This window comes from Trachypithecus francoisi, unplaced genomic scaffold (genome assembly GCF_009764315.1).
Source record: "Trachypithecus francoisi isolate TF-2019V2 unplaced genomic scaffold, Tfra_2.0 Lachesis_group10, whole genome shotgun sequence".
NCBI classification, from domain to species: domain Eukaryota; kingdom Metazoa; phylum Chordata; class Mammalia; order Primates; family Cercopithecidae; genus Trachypithecus; species Trachypithecus francoisi.
In genome coordinates, this window is record NW_022681455.1 from 49459812 (window position 1) to 49471982 (window position 12171).

Consider the following 12171-nt stretch of genomic DNA (forward strand, 5'->3'; position numbering starts at 1 on the left):
ACAAGCAATAGTCAATAAAATGGTATAGTGAATATATCATTGGACTTGAAGTCAGTGTTCATCTGTAAAATGGGAACAATAATCATGACAATACCATTCAGATAATCTTATTCTGAAAATTAAATACATTGTATTACAATGAGTTACTGTAAATTCTACAGTAATATAATACTTTCCAAAAGGTTGCTCTCTGATCTAACACAACAGAAATTTATTACAAAAGATAATTATTTTATATTCATGTAATGGATCATGTTAACAATAAAAGACAACTTTCCTTTTTTATTTTTAAAATTTTTATTTTTATTTTACATTCTGGGGAACATGTGCAGGATGCACAGATTTGTTACACAGGTAAATGACAACTTTCCTTCTTTAGTGAGCAAATCTTTCAATAAGCAAAGTACAGGTGTTCTCTGTGATATTTTTATCTTTGCAATTTATGTTTAATGAGCAAATCTAGGCAAGGTAGCATCTTTCTAGATCTGGAAAGTTGAATTCTTTCTATATCAGACCTATACTCACAGTTGACATCATCACTCTAGACAAAGCCATAACTACAACCTAAGCACTTTCATTTAAAGGAATGTTCATAAACATCTACTCTCCTGAGTCTTGAGCAAAGCCCAGAAATAACAAGGTCAAATGGTCATGCTCAGGAAGAAAGTAAAATCAGACTTGAAGAAATATGATGTCAAATTCCCCATATTCCAACCTGCTGTGCTTGATTTCAATACTTCTTTTATCAAGGTGATTCTGGTAGAATTTGGCTGAGGACTCCACCCAAAATCTCTTTCGCCACGTAAATACACTCCACTAGTTTTTCAAGATAGGTGTTTATTAATATATGGATTTTATTTTCTGGTGCTCAAGACACGTAATGCTAAACTGAAAAATGGGACTAGTCAGAGTTTTTTAGATATAGTTTAATTCTCAATATAAAAAGCAAACAGATTTATAAGAAACATTCTACTAAATACAACACCATGATTTTTAAAAATAATACCTTTGTCTAGAGTTCTTGATAAAGTATTGTTATAGAGAGGTTTTAGAGATTTTATTTTTTAATTTTTGAAGTGAAACTGTATGTACATACGTATAGCATGACGCCAGGCTTATAAGTAAGGTATTTTAAAGTAAAGCTTTCAAGGAAAGTACAAATCAAGTATTGAAATTAAATTGAAGACATAGCTTTACTCTCTTCTTTGATCATAACTAAAATAATATTTTAGAAAAAAGCTACAACAAAAAGAGGAAATTACATAGATTGCTGCTTCTTTTCCAAACACTTCTCAATATCATCAAGCACTTGAACGGCAGCCTTTGGAATTCGAGTCCCAGGACCAAATACATTGGAAACACCAACTTCAAACAGAAATTCATAGTCCTGTTGAAAGAATTTGTTTAATTAATAAGAGACACTATTTCCATTTTCAAGGAAATAAAACGCTATCTTTTCTTCTTTGTCCCTCAATTACCCAAAACCTTCCCAACTGGTATACTATTGGCATGTGGGTCTAAAAAATTCTTCCTTGTTTGGGAGTGCTACTAATAGCCCTCAGCACCAGTCTCCCAGTCCACATTAAAAAAAAAAAAAAAACTCCACCCATTTTCTAAATACTTCTATGTGTTGTTTGTGGTGGGAAGCTGGATATCCTGACTGACAACTTCTGAGCCTTAAGTCATAATTTTCTCTCACCTAAATTTTCACTACTTGTCATTATTTGTGTTAAATTTAGTATCATATGATAAGTTTGAGCCTAAAAAACTATTTTCTCCTAGGTATTCTGTCTGCAGTTAGTGAATGGTGGCACTTTGAATTTGGACACCTGATAGATTTCCTACAAATGAAAATAAGCCCATTTTTTTCTCATTCTCTGTTGCTGTTTTATTTTATTTATTTATTTATTTATTTATTTATTTATTTTTTGAGACGGAGTCTCACTCTGTCACCCAGGCTGAAGTGCAGTGGTGCGATCTCGGCTCACTGCAAGCTCCGCCTGCAGGTTCCTGCCATTCTCCTTCCTCAGCCTCCTGAGTAGCTGGGACTACAGGCACCCGCCACCACAACCGGCTAATTTTTTGTATTTTTAGTAGAGACGGGGTTTCACCACGTTAGCCAGGATGGTCTCGATCACCTGACCTCATGATCCGCCCGCCTCGGCCTCCCAAAGTGCTGGGATTACAGGCGTGAGCCACTGCGCCCACCATTTTTAGTTTATTGTAACAGTCAAAGTATGAGTCAAAAGATAGCAAGGGCACAAATAACCCCACAGGATTTAGGCTGTTTTAACATCTGAACATTTGTAGCTACAATATCGATTGCGGTTAGGATGTGCTATAAGAACCTGATCCTTATCCAGTAGAGTGATCATATATGACAGGACAGTCTGATGAGTGATCATATATGACAGGACAGTTTGTTGTTGCAGCACTCTTTTAAAGAGCACCCATTTCTACTCTCAAGTGACCATATTTGGATGATAAATTATATGGTCAAGCTAATTACTCCCCAACTACTACTTTTCTGTCTCTATTATATAACTGTAATATTCTTATAATACTATAATGTTGCAATAGAACTTAACACATCTCATTGAACTTGTCTCCTTCTAGTCTGTGAAATTCTGAGAGCAGAGATCATGTCCAATCTGTTTCCCTGGTACCTGACACATAAAAGTGCTCAAAACATGTCATTGTTCTTGAGCAGATGTTACAGAGTTTAAGAGCTCATAAGGGAACTGAATGAAACATGTAATAACAATCATCTCCAAATTGCAGATGGTCAGATTAATAGGTCATATACTTCTCTCCTTCCTAAAAATCCCATGTACCATTTGTCCTGACATCTGAGTTACGGCTTTAGAATGGAGGATTCAACTGGAAGAGAACTGCAAGATGTTGCAACTGCAAAAAGGGTATATGACTTACCTAACTCTTTCTTACATAAGCCTTGTAAAATATACCTTTGTGAGAGGGTAAAATGTTAGCAGTAAGTTAATCTGGGTAAAGGGTATACAGATATTTTTTGTACTATTTTTATTTTTGCAACTTATCTGTTAGTTTGAAATTATTTCCAAATAAAAATATATGTTTGAATGTCCTCCACTTAGCTGGGCCAGGGATAGCATAATACCTGCTTCAGGATGGAAGCAGGCATCGTGAGTCTGCTCAAGCTGCTGAAAAAAACTTGGAGGCGACTGCTGCTAAGAGAGTTAGAAAATCCTGATTGTAGTAACATATTGGTAAGGACAGACCACGTTTATTCATTTAATCAGACTGCAGAAATGGTAAGCTCCACATGGCAGAGGCTGTATCTGTTTGATTAGCCACTAGATATTAGCGCCTTCTAATTTAAAACTAAGTGACCTTTAATTGAACAATAGCAACATTTTACATATTCACTGCAACCAAATAGTGAGAAAATAAGGGTGTTAACTGCTATAATTATATAATATGGGATACCCATATTCACACAAAAGTATAACACAGAAAATGGTCCTTATCCTCAGTTGTTAAATTCATGGGAAAAATCACATGGAAAACACCTAAAGATGTTCTAAGTAATTTCAATATCCAGAGAATTAATACAACTTATTTGAAATACAATTCTTGAAAATGTCAGCTCACCTATATAACAGGCCTACATTTTTTTTCTCAACATGAATTCCAATCCAAATGTTTTCTACTGGCTAATTATTTTGGTCCTTACATTTTAATATCATGCCTAGGCATCACAGACTCTAAAACTGCAACACTGATAGAAGTGTTCTGCAGATAGACTGCAATAAAAAATAACTACGTTTTATTTTCTCAGATAATGACCTATTTTAGGAATGTAATAGGCAAGTATATTAACAAAAAGAATTTTGTGTTGATTATATCACATTAAATAATGTGCCGTTGGAAAGAAAATAAATATGTAGTTTGTTCACTAGCCCCACTTTATTACGAATCTCACAACCTTATTCATATGAATTTTCTCCTTTCACGAGTAGTATATTAATGCACTATTCTATATTCTGAGTTTTAATGGAGGAAAAAAAAAAAGCTGTAGAAGTGGAAACAAGGTCACACTTCACTGATGGATTCCGGCTATAGCAATGGGGCCTTTGTAGCATCTATGAATCATTTACTTACATGGCCTCATATACAGTTCTTTTAACTTGACATTTTTCCCATTCTTAGTAAAAAAGAAAATCTTGATATAATTGAGAACTGGATTGGAAACAGAACCTATTTGTATCTTAAATAACTACTTTAACTGGCCAGGAATGTCATATGTGGAAGGTGTCTCCCTACCTCACTAATAAATTAACTGATATCATTGTAGGTAACATCTATTTCTCCTTTCCTAAGAGGACTCACAGTTTTGTTCATGTATTCACCTCCTCCCCATTCAGCCTATAATTTTCAAGACAAGCTGATTCTATTTATGTCTGCAATAGGATATTTTTGGCTCCTGAAATACCATACCCTAATCAAATTAGCTTAAATAATAAAGAGTTTTATAGGACCACGTAAATGATATAGCTCTGAGGTAAGATAACATTTAGGGATGGGACCATCCTGGAGGAAAAGGACAAGGTAGCTCCTTCTAAATAGAAGCAAGCAAACTAAAGGACTCATCCCACACCCCAGGACAAGGAATACTCACTATATCTCTGGCTAGGGTTTGACATATTCACTGTGTATTTACTACCACTGTTCTCTACTCCACTTAGGAGTTTTATTACTTTTATCCTTTTCTTTCTCCATAACTGTTTATTGAGAATGAAGGTAGACATCTGGCATAGGTTACTGGTTTGCAAGGAGGTAGTTCTCTCACTGAAGCTTTGTAAAGTGTTAAATTATACATAATGAATTGCAATATAACGTGAATATAAAACAACACTGTCCACTTTTAGACCTTCTAGAATTTATTTAGTGAAATCAACAGGAAATAAATTTGTTGTAGATTTAAGAACATATTATCTTTAGAACCACATATAAGCTATCACTACTCAGGATTCCCATCACAGTACTAGAAAAATAGAGATGAAAAATACCTGAGGTGGTATCACCCCTCCACACATGACAAGAATATCTGGCCGTCCAAGGGAGTTAAGTTCTTTGATGAGTTCAGGAACTAGGGTTTTATGACCAGCAGCAAGGGTGCTTACGCCCACAGCATGCACATCTGCATCCACGGCCTGCTGGGCCACTTCATGAGGAGTCTAAACAGTCAGAAAGTAAAGATAAATCATTGTTTATTACTAGATAATGACTATAAAAACCCTGGAAGACTATCTAGGCAATACCATTCAGAACATACTAATAGGCAAAGACTTCACGATGAAGATGCCAAAAGCAATTACAACAAAAGCAAAAATTGACAAATGAGATCTAATTAAACTAAAAAGCATCTGCACTAAATAAGATACTGTCAACAGAGTAAAGAGAAAACCTACAGAACGGGAGAAAATTTTTGCAAACTGTGAATCTGACAAAGGTCTAATATCTGCATCTATAAAAAATTTAAACAAATTTACAAAAAAAAAACACTAAAAAGTGAGCAAAAGACATGAACAGACACTTTTCAAAAAAGACATACATGTGGCCAACAATCACACTTTAAAAAAAGCTCAAAATCACTGATTGTTAGAGAACTGCAAATAAAAACCCCAATGAGACACCATTTGACACCAGTCAGAATGGCTATTATTAAAAACGTCGAAAAATAACAGATGCTAGCAAGGCTGTGGAGAAAAAGGAACGTTTATACACTGTTGACGAGAGTGTAAATTAGTTCAACCATTGTAGATGACAGTGTGGTGATTCCACACAGACCTAAAAACAGAAATACCTCCCAACCCAGCAATCCCATTACCGTACATATACCCAAAAGAATAGAAATCTTTTCATTATAAAAACACATGCATGCAGCCGGGCACGGTGGCTCAGGCCTGTAATTCCAGCACTTTGGGAGGCAGAGGCGGGTGGATCACTTGAGGTCAAGAGTTCGAGACCAGCCTGGCCAACATGGTGAAACCCATCTCTACTAAAAATACAAAAATTAGCCAGGTATAGTGGCACGTGCCTGTAGTCCCAGCTACTCATATGACTGAGGCAGAAGACTCGCTTGAACCCAGGAGGTGGAGGTTTTAGTGAGCCAAGATCATACCATTACACTCCAGCATGGACGAAAGAGTGAGACTCTCCAAAAAAAAAAAAAAATACACATTCACATGTATGTTCATTGTAGCACTATTCACCACAGTAAAGACATGGAATCAAGCTAAATGCCCATCAAGGATAGACTGGATAAAGAAAATGTGATACATACACACTGAAAAATACTATGCAGCCAGAAAAAAAGAATGAGATTGTGTCCTTTGCAGGAACATGGATAAAGCTGGAAGCCATTATCCTCAGCAAACTAACACAGGGACAGAAAAACCAAATACCACATGTTCTTTCTTATAATTGGGAGCTAAATGATGAGAACACACGGACACAAAGAAGGCGAAGAGGGAAACAACACACACTGGAGCCTATCAGAGGTTAGAGGAGCAGGAGGAGGGAGAGGATCAGGAAAAATAACTAATGGGTACTAGGCTTAATGACACAAGTTTGCCTATATAACAAACCTAAACATGTACCCCTGAACTTAAAATAAAAGTTAATAATAATAATAATAATATTTTTTTGAATACTAAAAGAATGTTTCCTCAAATGTTGGGGGTCTTCCTAATGTAATGCCTACAGGTATCAGAAACTTTTAAATTTAATATTTATCATTATATTATTTCCCTCAGAGAACTTTGTTCTGATTATCTACATTTTTCATCAAATTTTCTGAAAGCAATAACTCAATCCCTAACTTTTCGTGTTTGCTGATTTTTATGTTGTGAATATTCCAACCATAGCCAATTTCACCCTATTAACATGACATTACTAAATGCAGAGCAGAAAAGATGCACAATAGTCACACAATTATACAATATCTCTACCATATAGATAAAATAGATGGAAATAACCTAAAGAGCAGATAATAATAAAATATAGTAAGTATAGGGAGTGATGAGTTTTTAGTACTTATCACCTTTGGTTTTAAGCAATAGTAAAAGGTCTAATCTCTAGAATCTATAAGGAACTTAAATAAGATACCATTTCACACCATGAAAAACAACTGGCTTTTGAAATTCTTAAAAATTTAATTCCTGGAGGCCTCGCTATTCCTTAGTGGTTCTATCAATCTTGCCTACGTATCTGTAAGTAGTCACTCCATTAAATTTTCTTCAAAATCCTAGCTGAGATTTGGTTTCTCTTGAGATCCTGACATTGCCCTAGTTAAGGTCTTCATTGCTTCTCATTTTTTTTCTTCACCGGACTCTTTGCATCTAGTTGCAGCTCTTTTCCATCCACTTCAGAGAGTGATTTTTACTAGAAAGTGAATGGCACTGTGCTTCTGAAACAAACAAAAGTTTCAGGGATCAACAAACATAAGTTTCTGAGTTTCTTGTAACAAGTGAGGTGCCCTGCTTGTCCCTATTTTAGTTACAGTAATTTTCATGCTCTGATGTAATTACAAGTAAGTAAATTTCTCTTTGTTAGGAGATTGTAATCTCCTTGAGGACAAAATTGTATCCTACTCAACTCAGAGCCTAGCATCTGGTAGATGATTAATAAATATGTAGTTGGTAAGGCTTTTCATATAAAATTATTACAATGTACTTTTTAGACAAATTTTTTTTGTATTATCATTCTATGGAAAATGTCAGTGTAATTTATCTCCAGCAAATTATTTTCCTGTCTAATATTCTGTGACTAAGTAACATATTAGTAGAGAGCTAAAAAACAACAGCAAAAATAAACAAAAATAACCTTACTTATGAATTGAGCTTATATTGCTATTTGATTTCCTTTTCAAAACACTTTTCACCAATCCCATGTGGGCTATCTTTCCCACAAAATATTAGTCAAATCTCAATAAAGAGTACAATAAGATCTTTGAAAGTAATCTTCATAGTTCCAGGCATAATCAGTTTTAGTTCTGAATTGACACTTTTAAAAGTCTGATAGATTAATTATATTTTATTTTTATTTCTATCATAATTAATTGGACTACATGTGTTATGGTTAATACTGAGTGTCAACTTGGTTGAAGGATACAAAGTATTGACCCTGAGTGTGTCTGTGAGGGTGATGTCAAAGGAGATTAACATTTGAGTCAGTGGGCTAGGAAAGGGCTAGACCCACCCTTAATCTGGGTGGCCACCATCTAATGAGCTGTCAGCATGGCTAGAATATAAGCAGGCAAAAAAATGTGCAAAGAGAGACTGGCCTAGCTTCCAGGCCTACATCTTTCTCCCGCGGTGGACGCTTCTTGCCCTCGAACATCAGACTCCAAGTACTTCAGTTCGGGAACTTGGACTGGCTCTCCTTGCTCCTCAGCCTGCAAAAGACCTATTGTGGGACCTTGTGATCATATGAGTTAACACTTAATAAACTCCCCCTTACATATATATATATATATATATATAAAGGCTGGGGGAGAAAAGGCAGGGTGGCAGGAGTGGAGACCATGGGTATTTGAGCCACTTTCTCATGTAATTTACTTGTGCCTTCAGGACCTGCTCAAGTCCGATCACATATATACCACTTCCATTTGATGATGGAATACTGCTGTGCATGACCCACTTTATGGTTAGATGGGTCAGAAAGCACCCAGTTCATGATAGGCAGTTCAGCTTGCATGGTGACTTGACCCATAGTCAAATGTTCAGTTTCCACCAAAGCCCAGTAACAGGCCAAGAACTGTCTCTCAAAAGGAGAGTAGGTATCTGCAGAAGATGGCAGGGCCTTGCTCCAAAATCCTAGAGGCCTCTGCTGTGATTCACCTATGGAGGCCTGCCAAAGGCTCCAAACATCATTGCTATCTGCCACTGATCTCAAGCACCCTTGGATCTGCTGGGTCATATGGCCCGAGTGGCAAAGCAGCTTGCACAGCAGCCTGGACCTGTTGCAGAGCCTTCTCCTATTCTGGACCCCACTCAAAAGTGGCAGCCTTTCGGGTTACCTGATAAATAGGCCAGAGTAACACACCCAAATGAGGAATGTGTTGCCTCCAACAATCCAAATATGCTCACTAGGTGTTGTTCCTCTTTCTTGGTTTTAGTAGGGGACAAATTCAGCAATTTATCCTTCACCTTTGAAGGAATATCTCAACAGGCCCCACACCACTGGACCCCTAGAAATCTTACTGAGGTAGAAGGTCACTGAATTTTAGACAGATTTATTTCCCATCCTCTGGCATGCAAATGTCTCACCAATAAGTCCGATGTGTTTGCTACTTCTTGCTCACTGGATTTAATCAGCATAACGTCATCAATTAATGGACCAGAGTGGTATCTTGCAGAGGTGAAAAGTGATCAAGATCTCTCCGAATAAGATTATGACAAAGCCGGAGAGTTAATAAACCCCTGCAGTAGGACAGTAAAGGTATATTGCTGGCCTTGCCAGCTGAGGGCAAATTGCTTCTGGTGGGCCTTATGGGCAGGAATGGAGAGAAAGTCATTTGCCAAGTCAGTGGCTGTATACCAGTTACCAGAAGGTGTGTTAATTTGCTCAATGTCTTGGTCTGTCATCATTTTACTACTATTTCTGAATGTAAGTGACTAGTACATACTTTTGAAATTCCCCCCAACAGTTTTTAGTACCTGGAAAAGAGGGCCTATGTCCACATCAAAACCAAGATCAGCAAATCCTGTCGCTATAACTTTTGCTCCTCTGTCATGGCCATCTTGTCCCATTTTTGCTACAAGAAGACGAGGTCTGCGACCTTCACGTTCCATGAATTTATGAACCCTAAAAAACATTTAAAAATATATCAGTAGTTAGATATTAATTTTCCAAAGGTAAGATAAAAAAACTAATTTATTCACAGCAAATCTTTCAAGTTATTGAAAAACACTTAATTTGTTTACTTGTATTTTGGGGTTTTGTTGTTGTTGTTCTATTTGTTTGATTTCCAATTTTTATTTTACATTCGGGGTACATGTGCAGGTTTGTTACACAGTTAAACATGTGCCATGGTGAACAGCTGCATATATCACCCCATCACCTAGGTATTAAGGCCAGCATCCATTAGCTATTCTTCCTGATGCTCTCCCTGATCCCATCCATATTTTGTTAATGTATCTATTTACATTGAAAACTCCATTAAAGCTATCTCCCCCTTAGAGAAAAATCTGAAAGATGGCACAGACTATAAGCACATAACACTGAGAACATCACAGTGAAGTAAGACAAAAAATGACAACCTCCCACCTTCATGAGTCAGTGTACAGAGTACAACATGCAGAAAGATTTAAATATAAGCGAAAAAGTGACTTCATAGTCATTTATACATATATGTGACAGACTAGCTGCTTTGAATTGTCCATATCTCATCTAGCCTTCATAAGTGTGAACTCTCCCAAGCTAAGAGCAACATGGTTTCTTATAATGCGAAATAATCAAAATGCTTGCTTGCTCCACCAACAAATTCACTTCCAACACAAAAAAGCACTTATCTTCGTTAAAAGAAAAAAAGTTCCACTTTGATGACTTTTACCTTGGTTGTTTTGATATTTACCTAGTGTACAAGTATTGAAATTCAGTTTTTAATGGGAAGCTTGTTACAGAAGTTGGAAAGACCAATCATCAAAAAGCTAGTTTTTACATTTGAGAGATATGATCACATTAATATATATTTCTAAGTCATGCTGTGGAAGTATAAGTCATTATCAGTTCAATAAATACTGATTGTAATGTATGCATAGATGCCAACTAAATGCTTACTTTCAATTACGAAAATTAAGATTTTATAATTATTCAAGCAATAAATAATGTAAACAAATTCAAAAAATATGAAACTCTACCAGAGTAAGCAGACTGAAATATAAATACCTGGAGTATATGAAGCAGTATCATTGTTAGTTAAACATCTGTTTGACATGAGAAACTCCTGAAGGGGACCATAGTGAAAGTTCAAAATAGTATTAATTATATGAAAACTAATATTATTAGTTTCAATATTTAATATTTATTATTAAATAAAAACAACGCCATCAAAAAGTGGGCAAAGGATATGAACAGACACTTCTCAAAAGAAGATATTCATGCAGCCAACAGACACATGAAAAAATGCTCATCATCATTCGCCATCAGAGAAATGCAAAGCAAAACCACAATGTGATACCATCTCAAACCAGTTAGAAGGGCAATCATTAAAAAATCAGGAAACAACAGGTGCTGGAGAGGATGTGCAGAAAGAGGAACACTTTTACACTGTTGGTGGGGCTGTAAACTAGTTCAACCATTGTGGAAAACAGTGTGGCGATTCCTCAAGGATCTAGAACTAGAAATACCATTTGACCCAGCCATCCCATTACTGGGGATATACCTAAAGGTTTATAAATCATGCTGCTATAAAGACACATGCACACGTATGTTTATTGCAGCACTATTCACAATAGCAAAGACTTGGAATCCACACAAATGTCCATCAGTGACAGACTGGATTAAGAAAATGTGGCACATATACACCATGGAATACTATGTAGTCATAAAAAAGGATGAGTTCATGTCCTTTGTAGGGACATGGATGCAGCTGGAAACCATCATTCTCAGCAAACTATCGCAAGAACAGAAAACCAAACACTGCATGTTCTCACTCATAGGTGGGAATTGAACAATGAGATCACTTGGACACAGAAAGGGGAACATCACAACACCGGGGCCTGTTGTGGGGAGGGGGAAGAGGGGAGGGAGGAAGAATAGCATTAGGAGATATACCTAATATAAATGGGTGCAGCACACTAACATGGCACATGTATACATATGTAACAAACCCGCATGGTGTGCACATGCACCCTAGAACTTAAAGTATAATAATAATAAAAAATAAATAAATAAATAAATAAAATAAATATTATCATGTACATATTATGATAGTACAGATATATATCATGTATATTTCTAATTATATATTATATGAAATGAATAAATGTATACTCTATTAATTATGTTATATAGTCTATATAATATAAATAATATAATTAATATTTATTTTGCTATTTATTATTTTAAAATTCAAAAAGTTTCTCAGTTGTATGTAAGGAAATTAAGCTCCCAGTAGATTCAAGG

The 12171-nt window shown here is 36.0% G+C and overlaps 1 protein-coding gene across 3 annotated transcripts in view; it reads right to left on the reverse strand.

Moving 5' to 3' along the window:
- Positions 1-278: 278 nt before the first annotated feature.
- Positions 279-12171, reverse strand: part of MMUT (methylmalonyl-CoA mutase) — a 35744-nt gene continuing 23851 nt past the window's right edge. For 2 of the 3 annotated variants that reach the window (XM_033217406.1, XM_033217405.1), the window contains 3 exons: positions 9702-9849; positions 5049-5216; positions 1253-1387 (listed from right to left, as the gene is read on the reverse strand). In XM_033217406.1, the coding sequence (XP_033073297.1) occupies positions 1259-1387; positions 5049-5216; positions 9702-9849 (445 nt within the window). In that variant the 3' untranslated portion in view covers positions 1253-1258. Of the gene's footprint in view, positions 1388-5048; positions 5217-9701; positions 9850-12171 lie in introns of all 3 variants that reach the window. The other variant, XM_033217404.1, reaches the window with a different exon arrangement.